This window comes from Lipotes vexillifer, unplaced genomic scaffold (genome assembly GCF_000442215.2).
Source record: "Lipotes vexillifer unplaced genomic scaffold, Lipotes_vexillifer_v1.1 scaffold302, whole genome shotgun sequence".
NCBI lineage: Eukaryota > Metazoa > Chordata > Mammalia > Artiodactyla > Lipotidae > Lipotes > Lipotes vexillifer.
The window spans coordinates 1435686-1452328 of NW_006798913.1; the positions used below are offsets into that span (position 1 = coordinate 1435686).

Sequence of the window (16643 nt, forward strand, 5' to 3'; positions counted from 1 at the left end):
AGAGTGTCTTAGTGCTAGAGCCCCTCCCAGGTGGCACTGGTTGCGTGCGGAATCTTTTCATGTCCCTGCACATGCATGGCGGGCTCGAGCTGGTGGCTGCAGGACCCCCGCCCTGTGCAGCGTGGCCGCCCTGTACCCAGTGCCTTTTGCTGCTGACAACACAATTCTGAACTTTTAGGATTATGCTAACAATTTTTTTAAATACACAAGAGGTGATCTTTTGTCTTAAACCACATTACGGATTTTATAATGCCCTGCAACTCTAAAGCATCTTTTTGTTTACACATTTTTTGTATGGTATTTTGAGATTATCATTTAAAAATTTCTATAAACTTCAGTTTGTATAGCACTTTCTCAAGAGCTCTGTCAGCACCAAATGCAAAATAATTTCTTTTAATAAGTGATTTTAACATGTAATCATGTGGCAGAGCATACATTTTGTGACTTGGGACAGTAGCTTTCCAACTCAGATAATTAATTGCATGAACTCTGGTAAAACTGATCATCATTCATCAATGACTTGTTTTTAACCCCTTGCAATATACCTGGTTTTTACAGGACTTAAATATATGTAAAAATAACTTTTCTTGGAAAATGTGTCACAAAGTCATTTTTCATTATTTCTACTAAATGCATAATGTTTTATATATTCCTTTTGTATGTTTTCTCTCTCTCATTCTTTTTTTTTTAAGTCTTCCGTCTGCACCACCCTCATCCCCTGTCCAGATTAATGTTGAAAACATAATAGAATTTTGTAGGGCATGTCTTTAAGTGGTCAGGAGTGAAGGTTTGCTTTTCATAATATTGAAATAATCTGGCATTATCTATTTCAAAGTAATTTGTTTATTTTTATGTCACCAGTTGTCACCACTCCCATTGCTGGCAGTGGGATAGGTGTTGGGGAAAAACTCTTTTCCTAACAATGGGTACCCGCTAGTGATTCCCTTTTCTACTCTCTGGAAATACAGTCCCTTTAATTTTTGCACAAAATATATTTTGTGTCAAATAGTCTTTAGTAGCAGAAAAACCATGTTATATAAAATGTTGTAGTTCTATTTCACATTAATTAAATGTGTGTGGGTAAAAGTTTGTTATTTTTCTACATTAAAAAAATCTGATGATGGTTGCAGTTCCCCTGATATTTGTAATATAATTTTATGTATTTAGTTTTGTCCTTTTTTTTAAAACAAGAACTGAAGAGAGATCTTTGTTACACATTTGAATTTTTAATTTGCAATTCTGTATTTTACCTAACCAAAATTAGTCATTTTAAATAATTAAGTAGGCCTGAAAATCAGCCACAAGTGGTATGTTACTTTCTCAATTCTAAAAACCTTCAAAATTGACATTATATTCTTTCACCTTGAGGCCTTTAATTCTTTTAAATAACTTAACTACTGATTTCTAATGAACCATGGATGCTGAAGAAATACTAAGACCCCGGGACGTTGTGCATTTGTGCAGTAATAGCTTTCGTATGTCGTGGCTCATTTTTGGCTGTGGTGTGGCTGCCGTGTCTCAGAGTGCTCAGGATTCCTTTTCCTCTTTCAGTCTGCCTTTCGAATTAATAGTGTACAGAATAGGCCACATAAGGCGATATAATTAAATAAAACCAGGCTAAATGGTTTCCTTTTTATCTGCCCAAAGTTGACAGCACTCATGTACTTCTTCAAAATAAAGTAAAACTAACACTATCATCAGAAGAGCCCCTCCCCATTGTGGCCGCAGTCCTGTGCTGTCTGGGTGCCTCAGACGCTGGCAGCGCAGTGCTTGGGAAGAACTCACTGATGGGCTCCACTGTGCCCAGGGCTCCAGGGCTTGGGTCTCCTCTGGAGATCCTGGGATGGGGAAGTGGCCTTAGGACCTGACACCCCAACTTAAAGGGAACTACTTTAATGTAAAATATTGTTAATTTTTCCCCTCCTTTTTAAAACCTCTGAAATAGTTACTGGTAACTTGCTAAAGTGCTCTCGTTACTGTTACGGTATCTGTTTCTCTGAAAACAAAATGAACTGACAGGTGAAAATCTGTCCCACACTGCAGTCATCTAATGAACAGAGAAAGTCTGGGCTGATGTGAACAGGAAGGGGAGGATTTCCAGATGCTGACGGTCTTTGGGAATGTGAGAAAAACTTGGTTGTCTGCTGAATTTTCAAAAAGCTGATAAAGAAAAAGATGGCACAAAAAGAAAATCTTCTATCTCACAGTGAACCTAATGATAGCAAATTAGTCTGATAAATCAAGAGGCTTTTACCAGTTATCAGTGAGAATTAATGTTTCCCATGAAAGAATAGATTTAAATAAGGTGAACTTGGGCTGGCATCAAAACTATCATGAATGTCATCAGATTGTAATTGCTTTTTATGAAGAAACATATAAATATATAAAACCAATCTGCAGCTTGACTGTTTTTTTTTCTTGCAGTGTGAAAGAATACCTATCTTTTAATGAAAATTGAATCTGATATATTCATTCTGAAGTAGTATTTGGAGAAGCTAAAGTTTTTGTGTATCAATAGCACTAGTTATTTTGAACAAATAAAAGTGTACTATAGTTGCTGCACTTATCACAGATAAAAGAATAATCAATACACTGGTCAACCTTGTTAGTGAACAAAATGCAATCTAAATTAAGGTATTTAATATTAGAAAAAAATAATGCTGAAAAGCTCTCAGTGAAACAGCAACTTTTTAATTATTGAAGACAGTATAAATTGATATAACTCTTATACAAAAAAACTTTGGAAACATATCAGGCCATGAAAATGTATATACCCTTTGACCCACCCTTTGACCCAGGAAAACCGATTGCTGGGAATTTATACAAAGAAAATCAAAAACAAACAAAAGAAGGAAAAAGCTCTACATACACAAATATGTTGCAGTAATAAGCAACAAACTGGAAACAACCTAAATGTCCAGTAAGGGGAATGGGTAAATTGTACAACTACATGGAATAGAGGTTCTTAAGTTGAGAATTAAAAGCAGACTTTAAAACAGTATTTAATTTTTAAAGGCAAGTTACAACATTGTATTTCTGTAATGATTAAAAATTTAAAGAAATGATGCATTTGGAAAAAGATGAAGTGGATATACCTTATACAGTTCAGAGTGGTAAAATTAGAGGTGAAGTTTCTCACATTTTATGTCATGTTTTCACGTATTATCAAGAAGTACATTCATATTATGAGATGCATAAATGTTTAAGTTCAAAATAATTTGATGTCTAAAAAACCTGCTGAATGAAAGAGAAGACACAGGGAAGGTTCCCTTCCGTAATTCCAAGCTCACTGCCTGGCTCACAGCAGATGCGTGGTCAGTGTGTGCCCGTGTGTCTTTGCAAAGCCCAAGAGAGAACCATGCCCAGCTAGTGCCCTAGCTGAGCACTTATTTCCCCCACATACTAAGTGTTCACCCACAGAATAGTAAAATATATATATATATATATATATGAGGTGCTAGATCCTAGTATAAGAAGTCAATCTAAAAACTTCTAGAAAGGCAATCAAAATATTTCTAGTTTTAATTGTTATTCACAAATTAACAACACTAACAAACAGAACTAGTTATCACTTAAGATAGTACGTTATCATTTTTATATGATTATTTATAAGGGCTCTTAGGTTGGAACACTAGTTGAATCTGCTTTCAGTGTTTTGTAGCAGGGTTTTGGAAGCAGCCCCTTTAGAATGCTCCAGCAGCTTGATGGCCTTGTCAGAGTTTTCAATGTTCCTAAGCAGGGTCTCTAGTCTTCTCTTAATTTTCTTCTGATCCTCGAGAGCACAGCCGATCACGATGGACTGGAACTTCTGATCCACCGGCCCTGCAGGCACCTCAGAGGAACACGCGCTGTACAGTGACATCAGGTGACTCTTGGCATTTCCCAGATCATCCAGAAACTTACTGACCACCTCATCAATGACCCTGGTGGCGTGCTTGAGGGACTCCTGCTGCTGGGGGTTCCTAATTGTTTCTACTGAAACTTCCACAGTCAGGGTTCGTCCCATCAGACGGTTTGCAGTCAGATTTAATTCTTCTCTTTCTCCTAATCATGAAAAGTTTGAAATATCAATCAATATGAGACATACACGCATCTATGTCAAGAACACTAAGGTATCTTTGTGTGGCTGAATCTATCCTGTGAGCACCTATGAATTTCTTAAAGATACAAGTTAAAACTACAGCAATAAGATTAATTTATAAAGAGTATCAGATTGGACGCCAGATGATTCTGTGGTTGTCACGTCTGCAGAAGCTGGGGCAGGTGTGCGTCTGTAACTGGGGCTTTGTGCTGGTTAGAGCAGGAGACTGGATGCCCTGGATCTACTTGAGGATATGCATTAGAGGAGGGAGATAACTTTCCCTTTACCTTTCTGAGCTTTTGGCCGAGACCCTCCTATAATAAGATAGATTAACAAGAAAAAAATCCAGAAGCTTACTGACATGTATACCCCATGTATATACATGGGAGATCCCCAGGGAAACTGAGTAACTCCCTGAGATGGCCCAGCCTCCACCCAAAATACCCTCAAGCTAGAGAAGGTGAGGATGGAGGGAGGCAAGTTCTGGAGGTTCCCAGAAAAGGCACGATAGACAAAGGTAAGGTTCTTATGTAGATTTAGTAGGTGCCTTCTCCACTGGTGAAGGTTTCTTGTAGTTTTGTCATCCTCCTCTTCCTGGTAGAAAGGGAGACACCCTTACAAATGATTTCCTTTACAAAATGTAAATGTAGATTTCCCTTACAAAACAGTGACTTCTACTGTTTTCAGAGCTTCTCCTCCTGTGTCTGCAGTTTCTCAAAAAGAGCCAATTTGGAATAATCCTTAGGCCAGAGAGGCATATTTCGGGGCCTCACATTCTGTGTGTGTATCAATACAATGCCCCGATTCTGGCTGAAAAAAGCCATGACACGGGAGGAAAAGCTGGCCTCAAAATGAGGCACTGACTTCATCCCCTCCAGACTAATTTAGGCCAGTAGTCTGAGTCTTGGCCAGTATGAAGAGGGTGCTGGGTTATCATTTCACTATTTATATGGAAAGCAGCAACCTGTCCTGCTCTGTAACCACCTTCCCAATTCACTGCTCTACGGCCAGGACAGTGAAGAGACACACTAGATCTTGACCCCTCTGAGGATGTGTGACAGTGTGGGTGTGGGCCGGGATGCACACTTAACCGCACCAGCTGCTCGGCCCACAGGCCGGTCCTGTGCGGCCCCAGGGGAGCCCGGTTAGGAGGAGCACCGCCCACTGGTGCAGAGCATCACAGGCCACCCGGCCCTCCTGTGGAACGGGGTTCAGTGGGTCCATAATCTGTTTTCTCTGCCTTTCTCCCCTTCCCCTCTGTACGTTACACCTCCTTTCATCTCCTTTTGTCTTCTCTGCTGCCGACCTTGTGCCTGTTTCCTCTGCTGTCAAATCCTGCCCGGCCGTCTCTGCTGGGCTGGAGGAGCGGCTCTGTGGCACCCCCGCCGCCCCCCCCACCGGCCCCAGGAGGGGCCCTCACCGTCGCTGATCTGCCGCATGTCCTGGCTGTTCTGGATGCTGTGGATCATCTCCAGGAGGACCTCCTTCTCCTGTTCCACAGCCGTGGCTGCTTCCCGAAGAGCCTCCACCCTGCGGAGTGCGGGGGACAGGACAGTTACTGGAGGGAAGCCGCGTCTTCCTCATCTCTCCACTGCTCAGTCCAGCTCAGGTGTAACAGCGATTAGGAACACTTCCCAAAAACTCCTTACTCCTTTCTATTTTTTATTCTGTAATTGTTTTCTTTTTAATCCACTTGCCCTGTGGCTCCCAGTTTCCTCCCCACTCACAGGGCACTCATTCTATTTAGTGTTTATTGATTTGTATTCGTTTTTTACAAAACAATCTGCACTCATGTACTTGTCTATTTTCAATTTATTTATATCTCACTGTTTCTTTCTTCACTCAGCAGCATACTTTATTAAGAATCACCAGGTTCCTGTGTCCCTCACCTGATCTGCCCTCCCTGGCCCAGCGGAGACACGCCCTGTCCCCCAGCTTCTGCTCACTACCCGTCCACAAGTACCCTTCCCTTTATGGCCCTGATAAGAGGATCCATCAGGATCCTTATCAGGATCTAATCAGGATCCTGATAAGAGGATCCACTATGTCTCAGTGGAACTGCTAAGACATAGGGTGTGTGGACTGTCATCTGACTCCACCCTGGATTGTTCTCCAGAATGGCCGGACCTCGAGTCCCTGTGTCCCGACAGCCCTACCAGCACTCAGCATCTCCCAACTTTCTAACCATCTGTTGCCAGGCTAACAAGTGATATGTCAGTACTTAATCTGCATTTCTTTCATTGCTAATAATTTTGGACATCTCTTTGTATTCTTGTGAGCTTGTTCACAAACTTTACCTACTTTTTCTTTTTTAAACTGGGGTTACTGTCCTCTTGGTGATTTGGTGACAGACACTGTGACCATCTTCTCCCATCCTACCCTATATGATCTGTGTCTGGGAGGTCCTTCACTGAACAGAGAGCCTTATTTTGAAGTGAAAAGTAAAAAGATCCATCTTTTCTTGGTTTTGTTTTGCCTTGGCTCATACTGTGAAGTTTTGTTTCAGGGTCCTCCCATCCCTAGGTCAGGACATACTTTCCTACATCTCCTTCTATTAACTTGTTTCACTTTTCTCATACTTATGTCTTAATTCATCTAGAATCCACCTCTGTATATGGTTAGGTAAGGATTTAACCATTTTCCCCAACATTATGTACCCCAAATCTGTCTTTCCCTCAAAGATTTGTAGATTGTCTGCCTCTGAAATCTCTATTCCATCCAGTAGTATTTTGACTGTTCTTACACCAACACCCATTTCTTAAAAATAGCACCAGCTTTGTTTGTGATATGCCTTAGTATCTGGTAGACCAGTCCTCTAATCTTTTTTTTTTTTTTTTTGACTGTGTTGGGTCTTCATTGCTGAGCGTGGGCTTTCTCTAGTTGTGGTGAGCGGGGGTTACTCTTCCTTGTGGTGCGCTGACTTCTCATTGCGGTGGCTGCTCGTTGCAGGGCACAGGCTGCAGGCACGCAGGCTTCAGTAGTTGTGGCACATGGGCTCAGTAGTTGTGGCTCGTGGGCTCTAGAGCGCAGGCTCAGTAGTTGTGGTGCACGGGCTTAGTTGCTCCACGGCACATGGGATCTTCCCGTGCTAGGGCTCGAACCCGTGTCCCCTGCATTGGCAGGCAGATTCTTAACCACTGTACCACCAGGGAAGTCCCCAGTCCTCTAATCTTTAAAAATAACATAGCTATTTCGACTTTTATTCCTCCATAGACTCTAAAGTAAGTTTATTGGGTTTCTCAAAAAACTGGAATAATTAGACACCTTTAGAACATTGTCAGTTCCTCTAAGGGTGTCTCCTTCATCCAGACCCTCCTCTACATTCTTTATTAGAGTTTTGAAGTATTCTTGATGGTAGTCTTACAGACTCTTTTAAGTGTTTTGAATATTTTGGATATTGTTACTATTGTGAATAATATATTTACATATATACTACATTTTATAGTTGGCTATTGTTGATTAGAGAAATGCTGTTTTGGGTAGGTTCACGTCATAACTGGCAACCTTCATTTACACTTATTCATTTTTAATGGTTTTTAAATTTCTGTTAGTTCTTCTGGATTGTTGATCATTTCATCTACAAAAAACGAAAATTCTCATCTCTTCCTTTTCAATCCTATCAGCTCCAATTTTTCTTTCTTAAATAGCACTGACTAAACTCCTCCTGTGCGATATTAAACAGTGGCGCTAAGAGATGGCATCTTTGTCTTTTCCCGAATTTAAAGAGAATGCTTCTGTAGGTTTTTGGTGTAAAGCCCTGATAACCCCGCAACTATACACACATGCACTTACTACACAGACACACGAACACAACCAGTGACTAAAGAACAAGGCTGTGAAATTAAGAAGAGCGAAAGAAAACAAAACAAAGTCCTGTGTGTTTAAAGTGCTGTTTCCAGGGCACTTTCTCATTTTTTTTATTACACCACAACTAAATAAGTTGCCAAGTGTTGCAAAATAAATAGTGACAGACCTACCTCCAGTACTCAGATGCTCTTGGAAACACAGATCACAAGGAGATCTAATCTCTTCTGTCTTCCTGGGCACGTGTTCTAGCATGTGTTCCTGCCACATGAAGAGGCCCTCACCCCAACCACACACACGCCTTTTCCCCTACAGGCACCCACCTGTTATCCCCCAAAATAGCACCGACACACTGTACAGTCACAGGGTCTCGATTCTCAAGATACTAAATACATTGTTGGATTCTGTGTTTATAAGAGCCAGTAGAAGCAAAGAGCTCGTACGAATCTTATGTGACAAATTTGGCTGGAAAGCACAATCAAAACCAATATTCTATAAAACAGTAAACACACAGCATCAGGCTGCCTTCCAGCCCCATTCATTATGTGCTTACACATTTCACACAAGCAGACTCTCAGGGCCCGGGACACATGAAAAGGGGTCAGGTTGTCACTAACATGAAACATTTGTGCAAAAACACAAATGTGACTCTAGTATTTAAATGGCACAGATGAGTCATTTGATTGGTAAATGAGATGATACTGAAAGAAGAGATTAATTTTCCAGCACTCCTGAGTTTATATTCAAATGTAAGATGATAAAGAGAATTGTTACTCTAAAGAAGAATGCTCCATTTATGATAATAAGTTATACTAGTAAGTTCATGAAGTTAACAAGAAAATCGTTTGAAAGGAGACACTCTAGAAAAAATATAATAAATCTGTCATATAAAGAAGATATTTTGTCATTAAATGAGATCAAATATAGAGGCAATTAGATGGAACTTTTTTTTTTTTCCCACAAGGCTAGAAATTGCCAGGGCATTTTCCCTGTGAAAAACAGATTTCATCTTTTATAGAACTTCTTAGATATGATTTTATGTAAACCTTTTTCATTTCATAGCAAATGTAAAATTTCATTCTTCAGGATGTAAAGATTCCCAGGGGTTTTTTGGCATCTTGGCCCTTTCATCTTCTGTCCCCCGATTCCTGAACATTCTTTGTCCCTGGCCCACGTCTACTGAGCGATCCTTTTTCAAAACCCAGTCCTTCTGGCAGGAACTGTTTCCTTAGCAGCTTCCTCCTTCCCCTCCCCTGAGGCCGTCAATACTACATCTGTCTAGTGTATGGACATCACATACTTAGTTTTTTCTTTTAAAAAGCTGAACCTACATCTCTACTTAGTCTGCTTAAGTCATATTTATCAGCTATTGGTCTCCTTAAATTCAATTCATATACACATTTTTTTGTCTACATTAGTTCTAGAAAACTGTTAGCCATTAAACCTTCAAATATTTCCCACCTGCCCTTCTATGATTTCTCCTGGAACTCTGTTCAGAGGCGTGTTGGACCAACTCACTTTATCCTTCACGTTCCTAACACATCACTTGACAACACTCCTTGGCAGAGAGGGGCAGCTCTGGTTTTACCAGCAGATCCTGCAAGAGCTACATGTCCAAATTGGGAAAGAACTGATCCTCATGGCAAGGCTGGCCCGGGCTGCACTCCTGGAAAACCCTCTGCATGAAATCACAACTAAGCTTTAACAGAGAGAACCTGTGCTCAGAACGTTCCCGCGAGGACAAATGTGGAGCACACACATCCTCGGCTGGTCCCCGGGGCCCAGAGATCGAAGCCTGGGGACCAAGGGACAAGGTGCTGGGAGGTGGCCTCCCAGGCCAGCCACCCCGGCATGTGCTCCGTGCCACGTGCGGGGACTGCAAGGGCCTCAGTCCTGCCGCTCAAGCCAGAGCTGCTGCCACTTACCAGCTGAGTGACCTCAAGTAGTTACTTACATTCTCTTTGCCTCAATTTCCTCATTTACAAAACGGGGATCATGAGATGGTGTGACTGAATGACGTAAAGCAGGTAAAGAGTTTAACACAGTGACTGACAGCATTGACTAAACAAGCTATGAGTTAAAAGAGATGCAGTACCCGTGGATACGGATGGCCAACTCCGACACCATTTTACAGAAAAGATTTGAGCATCTGTGGCTTCTGGTACCCCACAGGCCCTGGAACCAATCCCTGCAGACACTGAGGGACCACTGCATGCAGTCCATGCCCAGAACTGGTGCCTTGAACGCTAGCTTCCTGGTCGTTATTACATGCTTCCATTATGAACTCAGGCTTGTAAATAACAAGAATTGTGCTTTCATCAAAAGGGGAAATGGCAAATGGACTTATTTCAAAGAAATTACTTCTAAAACAGGTTCTTAAAATCATAGTCCTGTTTCTTATTCAAAATTCTTATACCAAAAGAATACTACAGAGACTTCCCCGGTGGCGCAGTGGTCTCCAATGCAGGAGACACGGGTTCGAGCCCTGGTTTGGGAAGATCCCACATGCCGCAGAACAATTAAGCCTGCGAGCCCCAACTATTGAGCCCGCGCGCCTAGAGCCTGTGCTTCGCAACTAGAGAAGCCACCGCAACAAGAAGCCCGTGCACAGCAACAAGACCCAACATGGAGAGGAGAGGGGAGGGGACGGGAGTGGAGGGCAGGGGAGGGCAGGGGAGGGGAGAGGAAGAAGAAGGATACTACAAAGATCACTTATATTTTAGGCAAGGTTAAGATTTTGAAGGGCTCCCTAATCATCACCAAAATGATAAATTACATTCACTACTGAGACACTCTGGTGTAAAAAAGGGTCCATGCTTTAGTGTCAGGAGCTACTCATGAGCAGGATGGCCTCAGACCGGCCACTCAGTCCCTCTGGACTGGATTCGCTCGCTTCTAAAGGAGGGAACATATGTCCTCCTCCTGCCTCAGAGGGTTTTGGAAGGTTCACATGACAATGTCTACAAGAAGTGATCTTTTAAATTACAGGCTCTTATACAATATTAACTGTGGTGCCATCTTGTCTTGTGGCTCCTGGGACGTTGGTGCAGTGAAACTGTCAGCTAAATGACCACATCTGCCCTTGCCCCATCCTTCATTCCTTGGCTGCCATGGAAGCCATGGTGACTGGCTGATGGCAGGGGAGGGAGCCACAATAGGACGAGTTTGGGGACATCTGTGAACAGCTAGTCTCCCAGTCCTGTCGTTCCCCTTGGCTGTTCTCCACACCCCACGTCCCAAGCATCTTCACTACCATCCAGAGCCTTCAGGGGCCACTCAACACCCTGCACACAGCAGGTGTTCAATAGTCCCTGAGATCAGGGACTCAGGGACACCAATCTAAGTGGAATTTTCACCTCTCAGTAAAATCATATACTATTCCTACATTTTTGAAATATGACATACTTAACTCTAAGAAAATTCAGGCATAAAGTATTAAGCTCTACAGCCAGTCTTCCTGGGTTCCAGCTGTGTGACCTTGGACGGGTCATTTAACTTCTCAAGCCTCAATTTCCTGCCTGAAGAACAGAGGTGACGGTAATTTCCACAAAGGCATGGGGCCTGCAGAGTCAGTGCCCATTAACTAAATAACTGTTAGTGGGTATCATTTATGAATTATGATCACTGTTAAATTAGTAACAATCATAAGCAAAGTGTTTAGAGCCACTGACGAATGGAAAAATCAGACACCATTTGAATTGGTCATGAAAACCGGGAGAGAAAGGCATCACCTTTTTAGGAGGAAGCAAAAAAGGTGAGCTGGAGTCAAAAAAGAAAGGCTAGTGTCATGCTAATATATTAGAAACAAATGGAGTTTCTTTAATGATTTGTCAGATGCTGCCAAACACCTGAAAGCACTTTAAACACCATGGACATCAGTTCACAAGGCAGGTCATAAAGCAGTGAGCATAATTCTATTTTCAGTTTCATATGGAAAAAGTTCTGCCACAATTGACAAAACTAGTACAGTGGGGGAACAGTAAACACCAGCTTCTAGGTACAGCCTGTAATTTTCACCCTACTTAGTACCCTGCCATCCTCAATATGAAATTAAACTATTAGATAAGATGACATATGAATGTTACTTTTTTTTTTTTTTTTTTTTTTTTTTTTTTTTTTTTTGCGGTACGCGGGCCTCTCACTGTTGTGGCCTCTCCCATTGCGGAGCACAGGCTCCGGACGTGCAGGCTCAGCGGCCATGGCTCACGGGCCCAGCTGCTTCGCGGCATGTGGGATCTTCCCGGACCGGGGCACGAACCCGTGTGCCCTGCATCGGCAGGCGGACTCTCAACCACTGCGCCACCAGGGAAGCCCCTACATTTTCTTTTTAAACTTGATCTTATAGGCATGATTCTATCAACAGTTTCTTTTTTTTTAATTTAATTAATTTATTTATTTTTTTGGTTGCGTTGGGTCTTTGTTGCTGTGCACAGGCTTTCTCTAGTTGTGGCAAGTGGGGGCTACTCTTCTTTGCGGCGCACGGGCTTCTCATTGCGGTGGCTTCTCCTGTTGCAGAGTATGGGCTCTAGGTGCACAGGCTTCAGTAGTTGTGACATACAGGCTTAGCTGCTCCGCAGCATGTGGGATCTTCCTGGACCAGGGCTCGAACCCATGTCCCCTGCATTGGCAGGCGGATTCTTAACCACTGCGCCATCAGGGAAGCCCGGCATCACTTTTTTTTAAAAGGAAGAAACAAAGCTCACAAAAGTCTAAAATTACTAGAAAAGGCCCTAAAATGAACAATTAGACACATATTAATCTTTCTTAGCTCAAGGGTTAATTCAGCAAGTTATTATTTAATCACTTGCACATGGTAATCAGAATTCACTTTACATTAATGAAGCAATGGAATAATATTCAAAACCAGAGGCTTCTTTTTAAAGATGAGTACTTGACTGCTTCTGTACCTACCCTATGTGAGGCACCAAGTTTGAGGAAAGTGAATCAGCTTGAAGAAAGGAGGGGGCAGCATCGCCCCTGTTCCTTTAAGAAAACATCCTTTCCTTCTAACTAGGGGAGAGAGACCCCTGAAATGGTTGAGAACATGCCCTCAAAGTTCTAAAGACCAGAGGAGACGCTGACGCACTTGTTTCGCTGCTACATAAAAAGAAATCATAATCTTCCCAGGGACACTAGTTTTGCTCCATCTGGTCCAGCTAGTTCCATCTGCCTCATTCCAAGCAGGACCCCTCTATTACTCTCCGTGAAATCATGGTGGTGGAGAACTTATTTTCTGAGAAGACATCGTTTCTTCCCATGATGATAATAATAATAAACATGTATATAATAATGACAATTTAAACATATATATTAATAAATGATAATAAATTATTCACTTGGTTATTAATGTACTTTATTGGCAAACAGACCCCTTGTTTTGGTATATTAATCCAGGGAGATAAAGACATATATGCAATGCTTCTTAAAATTTTTGTCTTACGTACTCCCTTGCTCACCCAGAACCTGGTGAAAACTATGAGAAAAAAATTCCTTGTGGTTTCAGGGAGTTGTGGGTGCCTCAATATGATTTTCCTGTAACTTACACCTGCACACAACTTACACAGTAACTTTAGTGACATAAACAGTTACAGGAAGTACATACAAGTTTTCATTCACTGTTAAAGGAAAAATAGTGTTTCCCAAATTTCTTAGAAATTATTTAGGAATTCCATACAAGCCAGCCACTACATTTGCCACTAAGGAGTGCCCGTGGTGCCCGGTTCTACAGGAATTGACAGCACAGCCTGGAAAGAATTCAGGAGAAGAGCAGGAACGAGGCACTCAGAGCTCTGGGAAAACCAGCAGAACAGGCACTCAGAGAGATTTTCAGGAAGAATCTTAGGAACACATTCTTGCATCTTCCCAAACTCAGAAAAACACTCAAACCATTAAGGGAGACATCTGCTCCTGGTCAGCAGTAACCTGTCACCCAAATGCGCGCCTGTGTGCGCGGGCCCTTCTCTAAAGTCACATTCCTGGGACCTCAGCGCTGGGACCGTCCCCCACCCCCCACCCCGCAACTTCCCCCAATAGAACTCAGGCTCTCACCTTGCACGTGTTTATCGCAATGGGCACACTGATTACTTAATAATACCGTCATTAAGAAGGGAAAACTGACTCGTGTTCTCAGGCCAGTGACCAGCATTTGGAAGGTGTGAGCGGCGACCTGGAGGAGCCCCCCCCCCCCCACACACACACGGGATGAAAGTAGCTGGGGATCAGGTGGATTTTTATATTTTGCAAAGACATCGATCATTCACAACGGTGACCACTAAACTGCCGCCTGTCCTAGAAATACACTATGGGAAAAGACTGGGCCGGAAACACCTGGCCCCCACACGGAACGTTCCAGAAGCTCTGCGGACGGGCAGTGTCACAGCCCCTATGCCGAGTAACGTACCCGTAACTTTCCCTTCTCGGTTCTCACGCTCCCGGCGCTCGGGTCTGGAGCTGCGAAGGAGCGTGGCCGCCAGAGCGTGCGGAGCCGCTGACCCAGAACACGGCCGCTCCTGTGAAGGGACCCGCCGACCCAGCGCGGCCCTCCGCGGGGCCCGGGGCAGCCCAGCTCCCCTGCCAGCCGCTCCCCGCTGCTCGCGCGCTCCCTGCTCTCGGTCCCCGCGCGCCCTCCGCAGGCTCGGAGGGCCGGCCCGCGCACCTGAGCTCCAGCTGGTCCAGGCTCTCCAGCAGGCGGCTGGAGCGGTCGGCCATGGACGAGGAGCGGCAGAAGCGGCCCTCGTTGGCCTTGGCGCTAATCCTCGCCTGGGCCATCGGCGTCCGGCGGGCGGCCCGAGATCACTGCCTTCCCCGCGTTCCACCCGCCTCCTCTGACACGCCGCCCGCGAACCGGGGAACCGGGAACCGGGCGCGGGTGCACGAGAGCCGGCTGCTGCTCTGTCCGGAGCGGGGGCGGCCTCGAGGGCGGCGCGGCGGGGAGGCCTTTCTGGGCGCGGGGACGCGTCTCCGCCCCGAACACCGCTCGAGGCGGAGCCCGCAGCCCCGGCCCCGCCCCGCAGGGGCTCCAAGGGGAGCGGGCTCGGGCTGTGCTGGGGTTGAAAGGGCCCTTCATGCAACCGCGGCCGCGGCTGCTGGGCACTTTCCCGAGATGAGAACAAGGAGCCTGGAGGCCACAACTGAAGCTGATAGATGTACGGAGCAAGCTGAACCTCTTTTTTTTACTCCCGCTCTCATGAAGGCATTTTTAATGACTCTTTTGTATTAAAAAGTTACTGTTTGGGACTTCCCTGGTGGTCCAGTGGGTAAGACCGTGATCCCAGTGCAGGGGGCCTGGGTTTGACGCCTGGTGGGGTAACTAGATCCCCACGCATGCCACAACTAAGAGTCCGCATGCTGCAAGAAAGATCCCACCTGCTGCAACTAAGACCGGGGGCAGCCAAAATAAATAAAGTACCAAAAGAAAAGATGATTAAGAAAGGAATTTTGGTAAAGCACGCACACATGTTTAAAAAAAGTTATTGGTTGGAATTTGAGTGAAATTATTATTATTTAAGGCCATTTCACACCCCACTTATTTAAATCTCCAGTTATGAAAAGACGCAGTAGACCACTTACTTGGTCAGACATTATAAAGGTCAGTGAGTGGAATGGGGCTGGGAGTAAAGATGTATCGACTTAAATACTTGCGCTTTGCTCCCATCTCATTATAGCTCTGTCTCTAAGGATGAGAATGTACAGGACACCTGAAATAGAGATAACAGTTTAAAGCTGCATCACAACCTTTAATCTGAGATCAAAGCCATTGAAATAATTGAACAGAGATGAGGCCTTTAAGGCTGGATCCCAATTCCTCTGAACTCTAAATACCAATAAACTGTTGCTGTAGGAGATTATCTGACCTCATTAAATGTTTTGTCCTATCACGACACCTGGAATCTTTAGACATTTTGTGAATGGTCTGAAAGTCTATCACGTAGCTTTGGAAACCTGCTGGACTCTCTTTCTCTCACACCCTAGACCCAGTGGGCTCCACCTTCAGAGAACACCCAGGCCTACTCCCACTTGCCTGTCCCCACTCTGCTACTCAGGTCTCGGCCAGCATCACTTCTCTCCTGCATCACCGCGATACCCTCCTACCTGGTCTTCCTGCTTCTGCTCTCATGTCTATGCTCAGCACAGCAGCTACAGTCATCCTTCTAAATAAGGCGCATCACACCACTTCTCAGAAACCTTCAGCGGCCCTTCGTTTGTGAAATGGGTAAAAGCCAAGGTCTTCGGAAGAGGCCTCAGAGGACTCCATCTCCTGTTGCTCTCTGAGCTCATCCCGCTCACTCACCTATGCTAGCCTTCTTGCTTTTCCATGGATGTATCAAGCTCACTTCCAGACTTTTCACCTCCACCTACAGCTCCTCCCCATACACATTTGCTTGGCTCACTCCCTGGCCTTCAGGTCTTTGCTCAAGTTCACCAGAAGGACCTTGATCTCCCTATTACAAATAGCAAGCACTCCCGTCCCACCCCACCCCCATACTATCCCCTTCCCTGTTTTCCTTCCCCTCTTGTCACCTCTCCCCCAGCTGTGCTCCAGAGAGGAGTGCAGGCTTTGTTTCGCTCACTGGTGTATCTCAAGTGCTTAGAACAGCCGCGCTGACATACGGTAAGTACTCAATAAATACTTTGTGAGTGAATGAATAAATGAATTGTTTCAAAGAAATTTAAAAGAAAAAAATGATGGAAAAAAAAGTCTTTAAATTGAGGCCCAGCCGATTGAGTCTCCCAGCTGCACTTGCCCAAGGGTGTCCAG

General features: G+C 44.2%; 1 protein-coding gene across 1 annotated transcript; it reads right to left on the bottom strand.

The window, feature by feature from the left end:
* Nucleotides 1–3626: 3626 nt before the first annotated feature.
* On the bottom strand, nt 3627–14653 carry BAG2 (BAG cochaperone 2). Its single transcript, XM_007471185.1, has 3 exons — nt 14541–14653; nt 5502–5611; nt 3627–4044 (listed from the first exon to the last, which is right to left on the bottom strand). The coding sequence occupies exons 1-3, from the start codon at nt 14651–14653 to the stop codon at nt 3632–3634; spliced, it is 636 nt and encodes a 211-aa protein (XP_007471247.1). The 3' UTR covers nt 3627–3631.
* Nucleotides 14654–16643: the final 1990 nt, after the last annotated feature.